The 22,697-nt window shown below is 37.3% G+C and overlaps 1 protein-coding gene across 1 annotated transcript; it reads right to left on the bottom strand.

The window, feature by feature from the left end:
• Positions 1 to 620: 620 nt before the first annotated feature.
• Positions 621 to 19,993, bottom strand: LOC114479699 (regulator of nonsense transcripts 1-like). Its single transcript, XM_028473528.1, has 24 exons — positions 19,823 to 19,993; positions 17,565 to 17,701; positions 16,769 to 16,858; positions 15,680 to 15,847; positions 15,423 to 15,603; positions 13,927 to 14,088; positions 13,746 to 13,830; positions 13,530 to 13,628; positions 11,796 to 11,904; positions 11,546 to 11,705; positions 10,471 to 10,589; positions 10,211 to 10,375; positions 8,909 to 9,023; positions 8,665 to 8,808; positions 7,573 to 7,786; positions 6,816 to 6,933; positions 5,820 to 5,976; positions 3,971 to 4,113; positions 3,703 to 3,877; positions 2,732 to 2,813; positions 2,449 to 2,610; positions 1,600 to 1,850; positions 1,256 to 1,375; positions 621 to 679 (listed from the first exon to the last, which is right to left on the bottom strand). Exons 1-23 carry the CDS (start codon positions 19,991 to 19,993, stop codon positions 1,259 to 1,261), a joined length of 3,324 nt encoding a protein of 1,107 aa, XP_028329329.1. The 3' UTR covers positions 621 to 679; positions 1,256 to 1,258.
• Between the last annotated feature and the right edge of the window lie 2,704 nt (positions 19,994 to 22,697).

The raw sequence follows: 22,697 nt of genomic DNA, 5'->3' as shown, positions 1-22,697 counted from the left end.
AAAGAACGGTCCACTATGAAGATGAAAGCGACGATGACGAGAGAAAAACTGTCCGACTCAAGGCCAGAAAACGAAAAGTGAATGACTCAACAGTCTTCAAATTTCAAAATAAGAGCTGTGAGACACAAACCACTAAGCTAAATGCTCAAAAGTTCCTTCTAAAATTCAGATCCTCAGTCCAAGCTTTGAAACTGCGTCAAACGTCGACTTGTTTTTGTCCTTTCATCTCCCAAAGTCACAGAGGACGTTGTTTTTCGCTCGGAGAGATTCTTGTACGAAACAACTCATCTCCACCTTTCCCGGCTTTTTTTTAGGAGCGAGGTGCCCGACGATAACGCCCCGGGAAGATCCTGAAGAATTAGCAGGCACACAAGGAGACATATCCTCCCTCTGTGGTCCCTCCAGGATGGCTCCTCGACCCCTGAAAAGGCCACGCCCCTCCAGCTGCGCCGCTGCGATGACTCCACCAGCTCGTGCTCCTCCACCAGCCTCTCGCTCTCCGTCCTGTGATTGGTTGGTTTCTCACGGTGGTTTCTCTTTCTCCTGTTACGCTCACACAGTGGTGCTTCGGTTGTAGCAGTGGAAAACGGGTATCCGTGGTTGTTCTTTTTGTTTTTTTACCCAGATTATAATCCAGATGAACTAAGCTTCAACACAGGCCTAGCTCTGCTTCAGCCACCTGTGGAATCAAGAAAAAACACACACACACACATACACACGTCTGTAGTTGATCATAAATCTACTGTGATCTGTTAAAGGAGGGTGAAATACAGGTCAGTGTTAAATATAATGCGGGTCGATACAAGGCCGAGCAGTGCTTTGTGTGACACCAACTATGCAGAGAAGTCCTCGCGGTAGTAAAATCTGAGCTTTGCTTTTAATTGGCATGGCAGACTCTGTGAGGAGGAACCAAAAGCAGCACAAATTGTCATTTTGACTGAAAAAGCTACTAAATGATCTAAAAAGCTGCTAAATTATCAAGAAATCAGGCTGGATGTTTCACTCCAACAGAAAACAATGGGATGTTTACAGGCAGCGGGGCCGTGTGACATCATCAATCACGTGATTTCAAGATGGAGAAACACAGACTCTAAAACTGTAAAGTAGTCCCATTTTTAAAAGTTAATAAAACTAACATGGTGCAAAATAATGTGTTTTGTTAGGCATAGATCTAATAAGTACATTTCAAAGATTTGAGGCCATATTTGTAAAAACAGTGGAGGATCCCTTTATTAAAGGAGGTGGTATTTCTTACCGTCTAGTACTGGGACAGTCCAGTCACACCATGTTGGTAGGCCCGCTCCCCTTGGTAGGTGGAGTCCTGGGACAAAGCCACATCGATCTGGGACTTGAACTCGTCTCCAAGGTAACTGTCCTAAACCGGGAGAGAAAAACACAAATTTTTCTTCATTATTTTCCAGATAGGAAAGGAAGGAACAGACGAGGAGGAAAACTAAACCCACTATGGAACGTTATAGACGACGTGTCCAAATGTTTCATAACACTGACCCATTACATGAATAGACAAAGATATCCCCGACTTTAAAAACCACAACCACGGAAATGTGAGAAGAAGTGCTGGGAGCAATGGTTGGAAACCTGTGAGAGTTCTGGCTGGGAGAGGCCGGGCTGGCTCATCTGGGAGGGCTGGCTCATGCTGATGTAGCCCTGGGTCAGGGGCCCCTGGGAGAAGGGCTGGGAGCCCTGGTCCTGGCTGGCCTGGCTGCCCATCATGTGGCCCCGGTCCCCACTTTGACTACCCATGTTCCCACGGTTTCTTTGACGGCTTCCTCTGGTCCCGCCACCACCAACGCCTCCTCCCGACTTCCCCTTCATGCCTCCACCACGACCTGTTTATCATAAAACAAAGATGTTAGAAGCACAAGAAATTCATACTTGACCAAAATAACCTTCCCTGCAGCCTTTATAGCAGTAGTGGTGAATGCCCGTCTGAAGAAGAGCAATTTAGACTTTAATGATTTTAACAACTACCCACCAATATCCGACTTACAATTTTTAAGCAAAATTTAATAAAAACTACTCTTTATTCAATTGAATGACTTTTTAGCTGATTTTAATATTTTTGTAAAGTATCAGTCTGGTTTTAGGGTGAACCACAGGACAAAGACTGCCCTCCTGAAGATTTGAAATGACATTAGGTGTAACCTGGACTTAAAAAGACTAACAGTGTTGGTTCTACTAGATCTTAGTGCAGCCTTTGATAGCGTAGAACACACCATTATTTCAAACAGACTCAAACACCGGGTTGAACACTGGTGCAAACAGTTTTAAAGTTTTTAAGAAAAGGGTTTTCAATACAGCTTTTAACTAATTATTTATTAATTTTAGGTTTTTATAGTTTTAGAATAATCTTTTATGTTGTTTTTAAAGTTTTAGGATCATCAGCAGCAGCTAATATGATGATTACAGTAGGAATAACAGGCTCACCTGTAGTGGGACCGTTCAGCTGTCCCAGATACCCCGGTGGAGGAATGGGGGGCATCACCAAGTTAAATGGAATGGGGATATTCAAGGAGGACATTGGACTGGGACCAGTACCAATCATACCAATTTGGTCATGGGTCTGGAAATACATGTTAGACGTCCTCCCTGGGGTGAATAAACAAAAAACAGAAAGCACATGTTGACTTCATGTGTTTCGGAGCAGTGACTTTAAGTTTCTGCTATATTTTTCCTAGTAGAAGAAGAAGAAAAAGGTGTGTAAAGTTACCGTTGGTGCTGCGGTCGTAAACAGAGCCTGGGATCAGGGCCTCTCTGGCGTCGTACATGGCTGTGCTCATGAAGCGTCCGCCCTGAGACACACACACACAAATAAATAACGTCTGCATTCAAAGCTAAAACAACAAGTTTTACATTTGATATATTTTGTTTCTAAATGTGTCATGTTTTAAATTTATCAGGTTGTGTACTAGTCATGTTTAATTATGTATACAGTGTATATACATATACATATATATATATACATATATATATATATATATGTGTGTGTGTGTCGTGATTGCATTTGTCCTATGATTGTCTTCTGTTGCTGTTTTTGTCTATGAAAATGTACAAATTTGAAATCTAACAAAAAACTGCAAAACCACACTGTCTTTTTTTATTTATCCACGTTTACTGTTTGACATTTGAGCAACTATATCTTTGAATTATGTTTTTTGCATTGTAATCAGGAAAAAGTTTGCCTTTTCTATTTATCAGTGGCTTTACTTATTTACTTATTTACATATTTTAGGTAATATACAGTATATAACCTGTTTATATCAATGTTCGTATTTCATATGAAGACTGATATACTGGATATCAGCTTTTTAAACCCCCCAGTAGTACCGTATTTTTCGGACTATAATGGGTCTATGAATGGGTCTGACTGGGTCTATTTTCATACATAAGGCGCACCGGTTTGTTATTATTATTATCATTATATCATTATTAATGCTCATTAAGCGAAACAAAATAGTAAGATAAGCCAAACTTTATTCAACTCATTAACAATAATTCTCAACATTGTTCAGGTTTAACATAAAATATAAAACATTACACTCACTATTTCAGTTCAGTATGTTGAAGCACAGTACAGGTACATATCACTCCACGAGGCATGGAGTGATATGTAAAATAAAAAATAAGTTCAAAAATACAAAAAAAAACCACTAATATTGTGGTATAGCTGTGTAAACTCACAGGGTTGATGGTGTTGACCAGCTTGCGGGGTTTGCTGAACTGCATCAGACTCTCTCTCAGGTTGTTCAGAGGTCCTTCCACCAACACCTTCTGCTCCTTGTAGTAGTTTAGCAGGTGGTTCCACAGAGGCTGCTTGGACAGAGCCTTTGGGTTCCCCACGATGATCACGCCATACCTGCGGGGTGGGGGTGGGGGTGGGACAAACCCAGGGAACCTCAGTGGAACCACATCTCATCAGTGCTGCGTGAAACAGAGTGAGAGGTCTGACCTAGCTCTGGTGAGCGCTACGTTCAGACGTCTGGGATCATTGAGGAAGCCAATGCCCTGGTGCTCATTGGCTCTCACACACGACAGGATGATGAAGTCTTTCTCTCTGCCTTGGAACGCATCGACACTGGCTATTTCTACCTCCTGATCATCACACACACAACATTCAACATCAAACACATTGATTTTCAGAGGCTCGACTGGCATTTTATTACTTAACATTCAGGAGATCCTCTACTTTTTTTTTTTTTTACAAAAGTGGCCTAAAGTCTTTGAAATATCCTTATTAAAACAGGGTTCTCGACAGCGCTGTTGAGCATAGGGGTCCCCGACTTTTGCTCCCCTACAGAGCGCTGGTGCCCCCTACGTTCAGTTTTCAGCAAAGTAGGGACGATTTTCTGTTGTTTTTTTCCTTTCTTAATCGGTACCGCTGTAATAATTGTTTCACACTTGAACGCAAAAGGGACTTCCAGATGTGCACGGGTTGTGTTAACCCTCTTTTTAATCTGAATAACCGAAAAAACACAAACATCAACAGCACCGTCTATTTAATACAGGAGAGCTGCTCGGATGCTTCCGTCTTTACTTGAGGTCCCCTGTAGCCACTTAGCAGCCCCGAGGCTGCCTGTGTGCACTGTGCACTATAAACAGTGCTTCAGCCAGACGTAGCGCACATGAAGCTGCTAATCAGTCATGTTTATAACTCGCAACGGATCATTCTACATGCACGCACACGAATGTGAACACCGTCGAGTTGTTCGGGCTTAAAGAGACATCGGCTTCATTCTGGTCGGTTCGATTAAAGCTCTACTGTGTGTGTGTATGTGTGTGTGTGTGTGTGCATCCTCAATGTGTGTGCTCGTGCGCACACGTCCTCGTCGCTTGTGTGGGTTCCAAAATTACCTCATTTAAATTTGAAAAGCACAACAAATAACTTTTAGCTTTAAAGTAAGACTAGAACAAAGATAAAAAAAACAAACAAACTTTAGCTTTACTTCACTAAATTTGGCCCTCAGAGTTAAAAATTTCAAATTTTCCACACTAGTGGCACTCACTCACGCACCACACGAACCCCCCATGCTGTGAAATGGGACTACTTTACAGTTTTAGAGCCTGTGTTCCGCCATCTTGAAATCATGTAATTGATGATGTCACACGGCCCCACTGTCTGTAAACATCCCATTGTTTTCTATTGGAATGAAGCATTCAGCTTGTTTTTTTAGATAATTTAGCAACTTTTTGGATAATTTAGCAGCTTTTTAGATAATTTAGCAGCTTTTTCAGGTCAAAATGACAACTTGTGCTGCTTTTGGCTGCTCTAAAAAAAAAATCAGGAAACGTTAAAGATGAAAACGTCTTTTGTTTACCCAAAGAGGATGAAAACAGTTGTGACCTGAAAAATAACCTATGACTGCAGGTGGCGACAGTTCTAACTCTGTGGTTTGATACTAGACAATGAAGCAGAGAAGAAGAGCTCTCCCAAGGGGCCTTTTCTCTCCCTTAAACAGTGCGCTGACATGCTCTGGTAGCTGGAGTTAGCGAGTAAATCAGACTGTTGAAGGACTTCTATCGCAGAGTTTGTGCATCTTCAACAGTCAGTGATTTATTCATACGTGACATCATCAATCATGTGATTTTAAGATGGAGGAACACAGTCTCTAAAACTGTAAAGAAGTCCGATTTATAAAAGTTCATAAAATAAATATGGCGTGAAATAATGTGTTTTGTTAGGCATACAGTAGATCTTCTAATAAGTACATTTCAAAGGTTTTAGGCCACATTAGTAAAAACAGTGGAGGATCCCTTTAAAGGATAATTATTCCAACATATGTTGCTTTTATGCATTTCACCTGATAGAGTTTGGTATGAAGGGAGCCGCTGAACTGCATGTACTGAACCAGGTAAGACCTTTGTCCCTCGTAGGGAGTGATGACACCAATCTGATCAGGTTTGGCTCCGGCCTTCAGCAACCGTGTGGTTATTTTCTCCACATTGGCAGCTTCAGTCCTGAATAAAAAACAATCAAATTAAAACAAATCCATAAAATGTGTAATTTAATAAACAAAAACTATTGCTCGAATTCATTAAGTGATAGTTTTGGGGAAGTATTCATCAACTAAAAGACTATTTGTTTAACCGGTTGTATTTTAAGAAGTAAAAAAATATATAATTTTTTTTTTCAAAGTTGAAATTCTGGTCCTTTTTAAATCACATTTTAAGACCATCCCAGCATGCTAGGAAAATAGAAACATGTTACTGTGTAAGATTGGCACAACATTTGAATGACTCAATGACCTCAGGCCAAAAAACACAATATGGTGTTTTATTTTGAAAGAACCAGAAGTACACATGACAAAGTAAGTTGGAAAGCCATTCTTTCCTTTTACTTTTTAAAAATTAAGATATATCAACATATGGATTGATTAATAAATACATAGTTAAATGAAATGTTGATATATCTTAATCTTTAAAAATAAAGAGAAAAACTCCAACTTCAACACTAGCATGCATCTAATTGTATTATTTTTTTTCTCCCAGAGTCCCTGTACCCCCGATGTGAACTGTTCATTTGATTGTTTGTTTATGTCTGTTTATAGATTATTAAACAATAAAAAAGCAAATAGAAAAATATTTGGTTTGACAAGTGAGACCGTCATCACAATATCCTGTTTTGGCAAGGTTGTTTTAGTGATAAAAAGTGTTTCGAGTGAAAAATGAAAATCTTTGGTGCATCAATAATAAAATCCTTATTTAAATTTTAAATATTACTTTGTTGAAGCAGATCACACTTACTTAGATGTTATCAAACAAGCATTAGGGAACAATATGAGATTTGCAGTAGAAACCTGTTGAGGTAAGACGTTCCAGAGCTTGCGATTTCCTCTTGGCCTTGTGTCACATAAAAGAACATGGGCTTGTCGGGCTGTGGCCACTGGAAGTCGAAGCCTTTCTTCACCCGGTCGGCTGTAGAAATAAAACCAAAGGTAGGAAAACAAAAACAAAGGCTAATTGTAGAGTGTTAGTCAAAGATCAACTCCACGTTAGGACTTTATTTTCTTCCGTCAAAAACATAACCACACCGTCCAGATAAAAGTTACAACCGAACCACCCCCAGCATGTGTACAACATGTGTTCTCAAAAAGGAGTGCTAGAGCCCCCTAGCTGTAGGGCATGTAAATATCTGACCACACCACCTGTTGAACCTTTTTGGTTTGGATCAGCTCCTTGATAGAACTGATTTCTAAGCGCAGTCTTTTTTCAGTCACAAACTTGGTGGACTTCAGTGCATCAACAAGAGAAAAGTTATCAGTGACACAGATTATTGGTACAGTGTGATCCGTACAACCTGCACTAAGTTCTGAAAACAATGTTGAAAGAAAAATGGCATTATCAATACCCTCAGACATTGCTAGTGTTTCTCCTGCAAGTGTACTGACAACTCTCTTTATTCTCTTTGACTGCCATGATATTGGAGAGAAGTGCCCATTGTCCATTCCGGTGTCATTATTTAAATCGTCTACCGGAATTTCCATTGCCGTCTCCCGTGCTCTGCCCGACAGTGACAAAAAACCCAAACATAAAGAACCTCATTTTCCGTCTCACCTGCAGTGACTCCGTTTTGCAGAGAGCCTTCGTAGAAGATGTTGGAGGGGAAGGCGCTGAGGGCCGGATGCATGCGGTACTGGACCTGCAGACGGATTGGACGGATCCCCAACACGACCAGGCGCTCAAACAGAGACTGAGACAGGCCTGCTTTAGCTGCTTTCTTACACATCACCACAGGACCGAGTTGGCAGTGATCACCAACCAGAATCAACTGCAGGGACACAAAAAAAACATAAACAGTTAGCAAAAGAGGTCAATTATTATTGTATTACAGTTGTGTTGACTTCAGATAACTGACTTTGATTCTTGTATATATCTGTATTATATTTGTAAATTTTTATTATTATTTTCTACTGTATGTGTCCATTATTTACATTTTCTTGTACCTTTCTTTCTTTGTTTAGTGTTCATTTTTTTCATTTCTAATATTTCTCAAGCTTTTGTGACACAAGTAATTTCCCCCAGGGATAAATAAAGAATTTCTGAATTTTATCATTTTAATTTTTATAGAAATTCTATAAAAACTGTCATTTACAATTTAAACACTAATCTAGGGAACCATGTTACAGTTCTATGGCTTACACATACATAGTTAATAATTATTAAAATATATTTTAAATATATTTCCCACTACCTGTCAGTTCTCTTGAGGATTATTTTATCATTTAAAAAAAAAAATACAAACCTAAGAGTATACTAAAAAAGGCCACATTAAAAATATTAATACCAATATTTTCATTGATTTGGAAGCCTAACAAGGTAACCAAGAGATGAAAAACAAATCAGATGATTGATAATATTTTTAGTGTATTTTATAGATGGTTTAAGACTTCATAAGATGTGCTCACAGAAAGCTAACACAAGAGGAAGGTTATGTTTTATAAGGGTTATTTATTTCAGGCTCATTTGTAATTGAACTTTAGTAATTGAGGACGTACTTGTAATTGACATTCAAGGGAAAAATAACCATTACAATTTTAACTATAAAAAAGATAAAAATGTAATTAACCCCCAACCCTGGTTAGCAAAACATCTTATGGAACCAAAAGAAAAACAAAATTCTGTTTGTTTGTGTCGATGGTTTCCCACCTGTTTGGCACCGAGCACCACAGGCACCATGCACTCTGGTTCCGTGGCCTGAGTGCTCTCATCGATCAGAATCGATCGAAACTGCATCTTAGCCAAACGAGGATCTCCTGCTCCGACGCAGGTGCTGCAGATGACGTCGGCATTCTGGGAAACGCAGAAGAACAAAGAAACATCTCAAAAACCAAGGATGGGACGATAGAAAAACCACAGTACACGATGTGTGTGCACGTGAAGCTGGTTGTACCATAAGCAGCTCCCTCTCTGCCGTGCGCCTCAGGGCTCTGTAGCGCTTCTCGTCAGAGGAGGAAAGCTCGCCAGTCTCGTCTTTCAGCTGCTGGAGCTTCTGGAGCTCAGGCATGCTGCACATATCAAGCAGTATTAGCATTAGCATGTGTGCTAGCTGCAGTGACTCTGTTCTATTGGTTGATACTGTTGATCGACATTAGTGTTTCTATGACAACACAATAATAAGCCAAATAAAGATTTTACTTCTACAAACACACAAAGACAGTGACTTATTAAATGTGCCTGTTTGGATTGTTCCCCAACAGAGATCCATGAGTTTGCTAATGAAATGAAATAAAGGAAACTTTAACAAAATTATTTTTGCAATCCGACATGTTTTCAAAATTGTGTGGTCAGAGAGACTGAAAAGTTAATTAATTACTTCACTTTCTGGAATGTAAACACTAACGATATCACACAGACTAAACCCATACCGACATGTTTTGGGACAGTATTTATGTAAATGATGAGTAAATAACATTACATTATGTATATTTTCTTATAAAATAATTTTTGTTATTGTAATTATGTACCAAGCAACCTTATGGTTGGCGATGCTTCTATTTTGAAAACAATGGGCTCTGTTCTTCTTCATGGGTTTGTGAGAGTTTCCAGTACACTCACCGCAACACTGTGCTTGCACGTAAAAGGGAATTTTGTTACAATGTGAGAAGCCAGTTTATTGTAATTAGTGTTATTTTTACTGTACTGTCTCCAAGAAGCACATATCAATCCTAAAGTTACACTGTCGAGGAAGAAAAATATGAGTCACTTAAAAACTAGCACCCCGTGGAAGGCGAAATGAGGTACGAAAAGTGTATATCTTCACCCTCTGTCGCTGATTCTATATTATCATAGTTAAATGTGAAACTACAAATGTATTTGTTGTTTATTCTGTAGTTTTTACAGTGACTGACGTTAAACAGAAGAGAACAGAAATAAATCACCAGTTATGAAACTTATTGAGTCCAAGAGGCCGCTACAATTTACACTTTTTACACTTTTTCATGGTGGTTGAAAGTTTAGCTTTAGCAAGTGTAGCAAACCGCTGGACATGAAATCTCAGGCAAAATCTGAAATGCTGTGTATAAATAAGAAATTAATGACAATAGTTAACTATTAACCGTAGTAAACATGTTTGGCATGATTTTGGGAAGTTTAATAGTCTGTAATGACATGTGATTAGGGAAAGACATTGAAATGGAAATCAGGGAGATTTGGAAACTTTTGAGCCTCTACAAAGTGACATTTGATGTGTTACCTGTCCATGTTCCTGGTCTGGTTGTGCAGAGCCAGGAAGGACACGGGCGAGTCAATGGCCTCCCTGCTTTTGGCGCAAAGCCTCACCACCTTCAGCCCCGTCTGGTGGATCTTCTCCGTCAGCTGGTCCACAGCGATGTTACTGGGAGCACAAACCAGCACTGGCCTGGATGGGATTCAAATCACCATATTAATGTCCATAAGACCAAAGCTGACAACAATAGCTAATGATTATTAATAATAATCATTATTGCTCCTCACCCGTTGCCCTGTCGAGCCAGGTGGTAAACAATGGTGGCGGAGGTGACGGTCTTCCCTGTGCCTGGGGGCCCCTGGATCAGACTGAGGGGCCGCTGTAGTACCGTCTTCACAGCGTACACCTGTAAAAACACAGCACTTCCTCTTAAGTTGGGTGGGACAAGAGCCAAGAAACACAGCACGCCACTGGTTCTTTTAAAGGGATCTTCCACTGTTTTTACAAATGTGGCCCAAAATCTTTGAAATGTCCTCATAAGCAGATCTATGCATAACAAAACATTATTTTGCACCATATTCATTTAATTAACTTTTAAAAATGTGACTACTTTACAGTTTTAGTGTTACTTCATCTTGAAATCACGTGATTGATGATGTCACACGGCCCCACTGCCTGTAAACATCAGATTGTTTTCTATTGGAGTGAAACATTCAGCCTGATTTTTAGATCATTTAACAGCTTTTTCAGTCAAAATACCAACTTGTGCTGCTTTTAGTTGCTCTAGAGCAGTGTTTTTTAACCTTGGGGTCTGGACCCCATGTGGATTTTAAATGGGGACACCTGAAAAGTCTAGTAATTAATAAGAAATGTAATAAATTTTAAATTATTGTTCTTTTACAAATTAAAACTCACAAAAACAACTGCATTCTATAATTTAAGTAAATATCTAAGCTGGCGCAAATCTGTATTTGTTATTCAGTATATCAAACTTGATCAAAACTAATTCTAGAAAAATTTATTTTAATAATTAATTAACAATTAATAACTAATTCTAGGCCCCTTAAGAGAGCTCTGCTTCATTGTCTACTACGAAACCGCAGGGTTAGAACTGTCGCCTCCTACGGTCACAGATTTTTTGGGGGCACACGTTGTCATTATGACTAAAAAAGTTGCAAAATGATCTAAAAAGCTGCAAAATGATCTAAAACTGTAAAGAAGTCCCATTTATAAAAGTTAATGAAACAAATATGGTGCATAATAACGTGTTTTGTTAGGCATAGATCTACTAACAAAAACATTTCAAAGGTTTTAGGCCACAAAAAAAAAAGGATCCCTTTAATGATCTGCCCTCCAGCTCACCTGGGAGTGGTTGAGGTCTGGCAGACCCTGAGCAGTGAAGCGTTTTGGCAGCTGACACTTGATGACAACGTCTTCCACCTCATGTCCCAGTAGTTTGTGGTAGATGTAGCCAGAGACGGAGGATTCATCCACAGCAAATGTTTTCAGAGCACTTTGCATTCTGGGTAAAGGGAATAAAATACACAGCAGAAACATTTAAATGCTCAAGCTCCACTTCCAAAAGTTTGTTGATGGTTTTGTTGATGAATACCTGTCAAAGGAAGTCGACTTCCACACAAAGTCAACCTGAAAGTTGTGTGGAATCTCCACCGGAGCTCCAGCACTGCTTCTTAGCTCTATGGCAATCTCATCCCCATAGTCTGGAATAATGTGTCAAGGTCACACACAAAAAAAACGACACCAAAGTACAAAAGGCTCACACAAACTGTCTGAAATCCTCAAGTCAGCATCGACTTTAACAACCTGTTTATACAAGTCTAACCTTCCTAATGGAAGGAAATTAATTCAAGTTTTTAAGATAGTTTCAGTTGAATTTTAGTAATATTATAATGAAAGCAGGGAAGAAGGTAAAGTTTTAACTCTCTAACAAAAGTTAATTCTGATTAGATCATTTAACATCATTGTCACCCACACCTAAACAAATATATCTGATTAAACACTAGGGATGCACCAAAACAAACATTCTTGGCCAAAACCGTGAACAAGAAAACCAACATCAAAAACCGAAACACTGAAAAAATTATTATGCTAATTATTTGTATAATCAAATTTATTGCTATATGAATGTGTACTAACCTCACTAATAAAGCATTGTGTTTGTAGAAATTAATATTATTGATTCAAAGAATAAATCGATTAAAAATACTTCAAAAATATTTATTTAGCACCGACATTCTTACAATGCACAATATAAAATAAATAAAGATAATCAAATTAAATATGTCATCACATCATAACACAAAGTGCATTAAATTTATCACAGATGTATTTAAAAATCTCCGCTACACGGACATGAATGGCTCGTTTAGAGACAATCACGCTTGACCGCGATGTTAGCTTGCGTCATCACATTTTGTTTCGGTGAATAAAAGAGTTGAATTTTCCATGCATCACTATTAAACACCATTAGTAATGATTCAATGCGATCTTTACAGCTTTATCTTATAGTTTTGACTTGTCTTTATTTAGCCTTAGTCCAATTTTAATCTGGTGAAAAGACATTAAATAACATTAGGCAGAAATCTCTCCAGTCTTTGTGTCTTAACTGAATATTATTGGCAGGATAACTAAATAACTTCTAATACTCTACAATATTCTGCCCACTAAGTAGTGAAATAACTGATGCATCTGTATGTCCATTTATTTTTGTCTCATCATTATGGTCTGGAATGATATCATCATGATAATTCAAATTAGCTCAATTTAAATTTAGTTGATCGTAACTTAATCAATACACCTGCTCAGATCCAGTAAAACACTGATCTCTGAGGGGAAATTGGGTGACATTAATGCTGCTCTCATACATCTTTACAACATATTAGAAATAATTAAAAAGGAACTATCAGTCATAATCCATGTCAGTACAATTTATGTGGTTTTAAATTACATTTTTATTTAATTATGGTTTTCTTTTTATTATCATTATTTATTTTGTTTTCTCACAGGAGTTGAAAACCACCATTTTCTGAAAACATTAATAAAATATTTCAAAGAAAAAAAAAACAGAATTAAAAAAAAATTAATGTTGAAAACAGCATTTGGTATAAAAAATAAAATTGATTTTGTAGGGCCCTACATATCTAAAACTATAGTGCAGATGCATTACATTAACAGCAGCAGCTTCATGTCATTTTGCTACTGTGCTGTTATCAAATCACTAAATTTAACAGGACAAACTAGTGAGTGACATGTTGTAGTTTAGTGAGGAGACCACTAGAGGTCAGACACTGTCAGAATCTAAACATCACGTGGGTTGAAAGGATACTGTCAGGAACTTTGATCACATGTCCGATGCCTTTCCAGGGAGGAGCCAGGTCACCTTTGTACCTCAGACAAATCTCATCTCCCTGCATCAGCCGCATATCTGAAAATATATATAAATAAAATATGCAAATGATCAATACATTCGACTGAGCTCCACAACAAACCACATTTTTAGACCTAATATTGACAGATTTAAGGAATAAATCTACAGGATTACCTGAATCAGTCTTGGGAAGTGTGAAGTAAGCGATCCTCTTCTTATTCAGGCCCAAATCCCATCGGACTGTGATGTTATCCTGTGTCTGTCACATCAAACCAATGTGGAAATATGACACAATGCAGCAATTCAACATCAAACCCAGTCCAGTATCATATGAAAGAGGATGTTTTTCTCCCACCTGTGACTCTTTGAGTTTCTTATCGTAGTCAGCTTCCAGCTTCACCAGTGGACCAAAGATGTTCTGGTACTGGTATGCATCCTCATAGCGAAGCAGGACGTGCTGAGGCTCTTCATCCACTCCAGGTTTCTCCAGGTCCTCCAGGGTCGCAGTGGGATTCTCCTACAAACACCACCAACGTACTGGTAAAACGACACACTTCCAAAAAGCAAGATTATTTAGAAAAACAAAAACATCTAGATAAAAAAAATACATGTATATATATATTTTTCTTATGTATAAAATGCAGATAATTACATATTGGCTTGGTTTATAAGAGTATTTGAATTTCAAATGAGATATAACTAGAAGTAAATGCATTTCCTGAAGAAAACGCAAGTGAAGATATGTACGGCTCAACCAAAAAGATATGATGAAAACAGCTGAAATGAGTTGAAAAACATAGATATAGGCTATAACATGTTGGAGAAAAAAGAATTAAAAGTTTAAATAAGCTCAAAAAGCTTCAGAAAGGAGTTGAAAAACTGAAGAAAGTTGAATTTAGGGCTGGGCGGTATGACAAAAAATGTATATCACGGTATTTTTCAAAATTCTTACGGTTTCACGGTATATTTTTTTTCATGCATAATCAGGGGTTCACAGCATTTTCTACTGGTTGAGAGAAGAATTACTGCAGTAGATTGACTTAGGATGATTTATTTTACTGTCATGATGAGGGAATATTGTAGAATTATTCCACACTAGAAGTATTACAAGTTACAATGAGACATTATTAAGACATCCACACATGTAACATCCACTGGCTCTTTGCCTCGCTAGCTTAGCTTTAGCTTGATTTCTAGCTTCAAATGCTGCATACTCAGTGGTGTGGTGGTTTCTTATGGTGAATGAGGTAGCGTTTTGTTTGCAGCTACACCACGACTTATTTCCCCGTTATAGGAATTACAAATTGCGATCGTTTCTTTTTTTTTGAGTAATACTGCCGACATGCTAAGCTAACCGTGCATCCGCGAGTATAGACATTATATACGTATATAATGTCTACGTACGTGAGTGTTGTCATCCTGTAGCAGAGGCATGCACTCGCAGGCATATGCACACATGCAGCTTCAGAGCTTTCAATTGTGTCTTTCTTATCCATTTACATTGTAACTAACACCAGAGTGCTACTGTAGAAGTGCAATCATGAAAAGGGTCCTGACTGAAACGCGGAGCAGCGGAGCGTTCCGATTGTTGTGTAATCAAATACAGCAGTACGGCCGTATATTAAACATTCATATCATAACGAAAATATTTACTGATATTCTGTATGAACCGGCATATCGCCCAGCCCTGGTTGAATCATCAGCAAACATTATTAGAATCAGAGCTTGAGTAGTTTTCAATAGAAAATCAGAGTTGAAACACTAGCATCTAAGATGACATTTTCAATTCTGGGCTTTCTGAATTAGTATAAATAAATGAAAACATTCCAGTGCGTTAAATCTGGGCCGTACCTTCCAAAGCTCCTCTAGTTTGTTGATCTGCTGGGCAGCGATCTGTCGTGCCCTGAGCTGTTCCTGCTCTGAGGGAATCTTCACCAACCACGACAGGAAGCAGCGGTCCTGGATGAGGGGCTGCCACTGGGAGCTGTCCCAGTTGATGTCCTTCAAGCTGCTCTGACTGGCACACGGCTGCCTAAAGAGGACAGACACCACCAGAGTAGTGAACATCTTCTAACCCAGAAGACACAGTGCAGTAGAGATGCTTTTACCTGCACAGCAGCACCACCACTGAGTCTGCTTTAGCAGGAATGAAACCCAGCAGGAAGACGTTACGACAGCCACAGTTGTAACACTCCAGGACCGTCTCCCCCAGTGGGCCGTCTTTATGCAGAGTCACCTCCTTAGACTTTGCCCTAACTAGGTGGTTCACTATGTGGCTACAGAGGAAAGAAAAAGGCAGGCAAAAAATGACAAACCCTTCATTTACAATACATCAGCTAACAGTATATACTGTACATCAGTTTTTAGATTTTTGCAAATTTGTGAAAAACAGAAAACTAACAAACCACTTTTTCACATTCTCGTGGGGTATTTTGTGTAGAATTTTGAAGAAAGAGATTAATTTAATATGATTTGGAATAAAGCTGTAATGTAACATAACAAAATGTGAATACTTTCTGGATGCACTGTATATCTGATATTTCATAATTGATACAAACAGTATTTACAGTAAATGGGACCAAAAAACAAATTTCATTAAATGTGGGTGTTTTTTTTTTTTTTTTTTTTTCCATAGAGCTATTCTGGGAAGACGTGAGGTGTGATAAAAGACGTACTTGGGTACACGGTTACCAAGAAGTTAGATATAGTTCATGAAATATATGTGATGGAAAAAAATATGACCTATTGTTCGATGATTTTATTAGAAAATGAGACAAATGGATTATAAATAAAAACAAAGACACCTGCATTTGGCTGATGGTGTGACTTCCTTGTTCTTTTCTTTATTATTTGTTCTAATTTATAAATGAAGATTCATGTAAACGGGAAGCTGTAAATCGTTTTGTTCAATTGAGTCGGAACCATATTTGTTATGTTCTCCTGTGTTCATATATATTTGTAAATATCATTGTGAAATAAAGCCAAGCACATTATAATAAAGAAGCAGGTGCTGTGTTGTCCTGTTTAACATCATTGATCTGCTGAACATGGCTTAAAATTTCACCACAATTCAAACTTGTTACAGAACAGATTCACAAAAGCCAGTTAAATTCAAACGTGTGTCCATTTTATCAAGACATTTTCTCCCAGCTGTTTTATGTTTTTTTTAAACTGAATTTACTAAATGTGTGTTGTACCTGCCAGACGTGTTTCCTCGACCATTGCAGAACCACTTCTTGCTGGTGTTGCAGTAGACCACGCACGCTGGATCGTGAATGCCGCAATAACTGAAAGCAACAGCAAACAAGTTAATTAAAGCAACATCATCATCAGCCTCTTTTAAATACAACACAAAGCTATTAGCGTCAGATTATACCAGCCAATTACAGACGTCGGAAAAGCCCCCAAATTGTGGAAAAATGCACAAAATGTCAGTAAAACTACACAAAATAACAACAAAAAGATTTAATTTTTTCCCCCCTCTTTCTTTTCATCTCTTTTGTTTTTTTACTCTTTTTCTCTTTAAAATGCTCTGCTAAACTGTCTACATGCATTTAAAAATTCACTTAATATAAAAATAAATCCACTTACTATGGCATTATGACATTTATTCATGCATGTAAACAAACTGAATATTTCACCCCGTATCATTTCTCATATTCCACACAAAAATATTTTAATGATAGACAAAATAACTAAAAAAAAAAGACCAAAACAACACGTACTGCATGACACCAATTACAAACAAAATATCCCAAAAAATTCAGAAAAATGACAAAAATACACAAAAACACACTAAATAACAAACAAAACACATGACTCTAAAAAACAAATACATTGATACAAAAAATCCCCAAATGATAGCAAAATACAAATGACTAAAATCATACAAAAATAAATAAAAAATAAACACGTGTCAGCTGTAAAATGCATAAAAACACCCTTGTGTCTGCGTAAAAATGATCAAATCATATCAAGAAGCTAGTTGTCCACCTGCAGGCGTGCACTGGCAGATCCTTGGTGTAGTATGTGTCCTCCTCATCCTCCTCAAAGTTTAACTCAGCCAGTAACTGACTGGCTTTCACCACCATATCGTCTCCATTCTGCAGCAAACCATCAGGACCATTGAGCTGAGGACACACAGTGGTTAAAGTGAATATTAATTTATGTTTAAGGAAACCAGGGCAGTCTAAAGTCTATACCAGGGGTTCTCAACCTCGAGGTCAGGACCGCATTTGGGGTCGGGAGACACTGGGATGAGATCACCAGATACCTTTATATATATATATATATATATATATATATTTTTTTTTAACAATTTGAGCCCATTTTTGCTTATTTTTACCTTTTTTTCTGCAACTACACCAAACTTGTCATTTTAACCTATTTGCCACTTTTTCTTGCCATATTTTTGCTACTTTTAATGCAGTTTTGCTACATTACTCCCATTTCTGCAACTTGTCAATCAAATTTAAATGCATTTTCTGCACATTTTTCCACTTTCAAGACATTTTCGGAACTTATAAACCTTTCCACCATGTTTCCATCTATTGTCAAATATGTTGACCCATTATTGTCACTTTTAACCTCTTTTTCACCATATTTCATGCTTATTTTTTTGGCAATTTAACCACATTCACGGTTTGTCAAGCCAAGCCCATTATTTACCAGTTTAAAGTAAATGTTCCAATATTGACCGTTTAAAACACTTTTTCTCTCTGTTTTTGGCAACTCTAATGTGCAACTTTTAACCAATTTCTGTGGTTTTAAAATCCCATTTTACCACCTTTTCCACCATCAAGCCCATCATTTACCAGTTTAAACTAATTGTTCCTACTTTTTTAAAATTACATTACGCCCAAAGAGCTCTCCCCTTTATTCCCCTTATAGATGGCCCTGTCTCCACATTACTGTTCTTCAATGTTCATGTCTGTGTTCAACCACCTTCAGGTACAGTGAGGGTCCCATTCTCTGGAACCTTTATTTTGGGGGTCGTGGGCTGAAAAGGTTGAGAACCACTGGTCTAAACCACATACTGCCAGTGTGTGATGTTGTTCTCTGCCATAGCGTCCAGCGCAGCATCTGGACACCCATGGAAAACAATCTGCATGGCAGATATAGAAGCTAGCATTAATGAGTAATCAAGGCCTATAAGGGCAATAAAAACAACCAAAGCTGAGCAATATTTGTATATTCAGCACATCTGTGGTGTGTAATGTTAAAAGTGTGTCAGATAAGAGTGTCAAGGTACATTAAAGTGTTCCTTGATCAGATGGGCGGAGCCAGGTAGAAACCCAGGGTTTCTTAGACAAAACCTGCCAGCGCGCAGGTTCAGTTCACGGAGAATGTTCCCATGATGACATACTCAGAGAAGAACATACCTCGCCTTCAGGAATGGGATACTCAGAGTTTCCCTCATTTGAGCCTCAACATACTCAGAGTTTGAACATAACCCGCTTTCTGGAATACCCCTTAGGTGAATCAAACGGCTCTGCATCATGGTCAGTGTCATAAGTCCAACGACACAACAAATCGATAATGAAATTTGTTGCCAACGCTTTTAATAGTCAATTTTTATCGATTCGTTGTTGCAGCCTTAGTCGACTCGAGACAACAGCATATTATTGTTATCCAGCACCATATTATAGGCAGCAAAAGGGAAAAAGATCCCGATAATCACTATATTTAGTTTGGATACAACAAAAATAAATATACTATTATTTTTCTCCCTCTGATATACAAACAAATACGACCTGAAACTACACTTTACCATTATTTATATTACATATATCAGGCTTAACATACTTTAATTGTATTTATTCATTTACTAATTTATAAAGTTTCTATTGCAATTTATAGATTGTAGTTTAAGTTTATTTTCACAAACTGTAAAATCAAAACAAGGGATCGTACTTGACCTCTGACCCAAACAAACACTATCTGACACTACAAACAACAACATAGTGCAGTTATTAGTCTACTTAATGAACTACAATTACCAATTATTTCCCGTATTAATAAAATATTGAGAATACATACGGTTTATTCCTTTATAACGTCTCTAAGGTTAAATGTGGTCAATAGAAAGCAGGTCATTGAAAGTGAAAGCTCGTAAACAGTGGCTAAAGCTAATTGAGGAAGCTAACTGTTAGCTTGGCGCGTTGACCAATCAGCGGGATGATAGCAGGCGTTAGCTTAGCTGGCTCATTCAGACAAAACAACAGTGCTCTGTGCTAAACAGCGACACTGACCTGTCCGTCCAGTTGGCTCTGGGTCTGGCCCTGGGTCTGCGTCTGGCTGGGCAGGGTGAAGTCGGTAAAGTCAAACTCGGAACCCTGGGTGTCCGCTCCCAGCAGGTCCGACTCCTCTGTGTCCAGGAAGGTGAGGGTCTGAGAGCTGGGCCCGTAAGCCTCCACACTCATGGTTACACTAGGCTATTAGGGCTAGACGAGCCAGTACACCGCAGATATTACACCACTGAGCGGTTCCAACCAGAACAAACCGAGCTGGAGGAGGATGTGACAAACACGGAGGATGATAATGATGATGGAGGTGGAGGAGCCAGAGAGTCTACTGCGCCTGCGCACCGTTTGACTTCCTCCTCACGCGCGTCCCCTTCCCTTCCCTCCCACTCAATGACGTCATGGAGTACAGAAAAGTGGGAAAAAAAAGTCAAGACTCGAAAAATTCTAAATGTTAAACCGAAAATTTAAGGTATTCCAGGTAACATATTTAGAAATTAATATTTGTAAAAAATAAAGCAAACAGAATAAAGTCAAACTTCCAACCCCTTATTCCAAAAAAATAAAAATAATATTAATAATAATATGTGGCTCTTGAGGGATTTATCAGTTAAAGGATGGGTACTTTTATACAAAAAAAAAAAAAAAAGGATTATCACATCTTGTTTACCAGTTGAAAGTATTAGATGTACCCAAATCAATTATTATAAAAACAGACTACTTTATTCAACTTTCTATGGAGAAACAAATGTCACTACTTAAACAGAAATGTGTTGTGGGTATTTCAGACTGTCAAGGAGGATTAAATATGCTGGACTTTCATTCATCTAACATCGTTTTCAAATTGAACTGGATTAAACATTACATTAAAAATAAAGAAAAATTATGGTACTTAATTCCTAATCTCATCTTTGAGAAAATTGGTGTCATTAAAAAATCCTCGATTGTTATTTTCTTCTTATTTTATGCATTTGCTAAACTTTTTTCATTTGCTAGTATTTTAAAAATCAAGCTTCTCGACAAATACAACTTTGTTTCCCAAACTTATTCAGATGAAAATTTAAAAATAAAATTGTGTGATTGGGACACAAACTGCAACACTAACAAGGAACAAACATTTCATTTCTCTCTCTCTCTCTCTCTCTATATATATATATATATATACTATAAACACTCGTATTTTTTTTGTGATTTTGTTTGAAATGTCATCTAACGAAAACACTACGAAGTTAAACAAATATTTGCATTTTTTTATTTTCTGTTTTGTCTGTATATGTTGTCAAATGAACTTTATTTGCATACTTATTGGATAACTGCAGGTGAAATAAAGAAAAAAAAACTTTTGTTTTAACTGTGGAAACTGTGGGAAAAAAATGGATGATTACACAGAGCTTTATTATTATTATTATTATTATGATTATACAGCATCGAATCAATCCGTCTGTTGTTACTGAGAGTCAAAGGTATCAGACAAACATAGAAAACTGTAATGTGAAGTGCAACAAATCGAATTCCTTACATTTCACATATTATGTAAGACGGTGATTTCACGTGCAAACCCTTCCCTGAGATTAAAAGAACTTTGTTGGTTAAACAGGATTTTTCAGGTCAACACACATTTAAAGTGCAAATTACAGACAAGTGAGGAGTGACCACTGGCTTTCAGTGTTTATATATGAGTTTAAACTGAGGAGAACAGGAGAAGTGTTAAAAGTGCTGTAGCTCACGTCCCACAATATTCCACTGTTTATATTTATTCACTCAGCCACACTGAAGGTCAGACCCAATCTCAAACATTTAAACATACAACCAAATAAAGTGAGTGAGAGTTTTAAACCATGCAAACACTAAACATTAGTAGTTAACATTAAAACTGTGATTGTCTGATCCGAGGTCAACATTCATGTCAGCATTTAAAATAAAGACAAATCTGAGCATTAACACAGGAAACAAACAGGGGTTTTGTGTATTTTTAGAGTCGTTTCGTGTGTTTTTGCTGTTATTTTGCGTTTTGTTTTTGTAATTGTTATTTTTAATTGTTTTACTCTCATTTCATGTATTTATTTTCCTTCTGTATATTTTTCTCTTATATTTTATGTTCTTTAATGTCGTGTTGTGTGTTTTTTTAATCATTTTGTGTGGTGTTGTTGTCAATTTGTATATTATTCTCTCAATTTCTACATTCTTAAAATGTCATGTTGTGTGTTTTTGCCGTTATTTTGTGTTTTGGTGTCATTTATGTGTGTTTTTTAAGTCATTTTGTGGGGTTTTATTGTTATTTTGAATTGTTTTAGTGTCATTTAATGTATTTTTCTCTTTTATTGTATGTTCTTTTATATCGTGTTGTGCGTTTTGTTGTGGTTTTATGTTTTTGTATGTGTTTGAGTCATTTTACATGGTTTTCATTGTTTTGTTGTTTTGTCGTTCAGATTATTTGTGTTTTTGGAGTCATTTTTTATGTCATTATGTATATTTTACTCTTATTTTGTGTATTTTTGATGTCATTTTGTATATTTTACTCTCATTTTGTGTATATTTGTTTTCATTTTAGATATTTTACTTTTACTTTGTGGGTTTTTGTGGTCTTTTTCAGATTTTTGAGTCATTTTTGTGTATTTTCTTTTTGATTTTATATATCTAATTCTCATTTTGTGCATTTTAGTTGTAATTTTGTATATCGTAATCTTATTTTGTGTATTTTTGATGTCATTTTGAATATTTTACTCTCATTTTGTGTATATTTGTTTTCATTTTATATATTTTACTCTTAATTTGTGGGTTTTTGTGGCTTTTTTCAGTCAATTTTTTTACATTCTATTTTTTATTTTATGTATCTAATTCTCATTTTGTCTCGTTTTGTGTGTTTTTGGAGTCAATTTGTGCA

Source organism: Gouania willdenowi, chromosome 17, assembly GCF_900634775.1.
Source record: "Gouania willdenowi chromosome 17, fGouWil2.1, whole genome shotgun sequence".
NCBI lineage: Eukaryota > Metazoa > Chordata > Actinopteri > Blenniiformes > Gobiesocidae > Gouania > Gouania willdenowi.
This window is presented reverse-complemented; position numbering and strand designations above follow the sequence as displayed.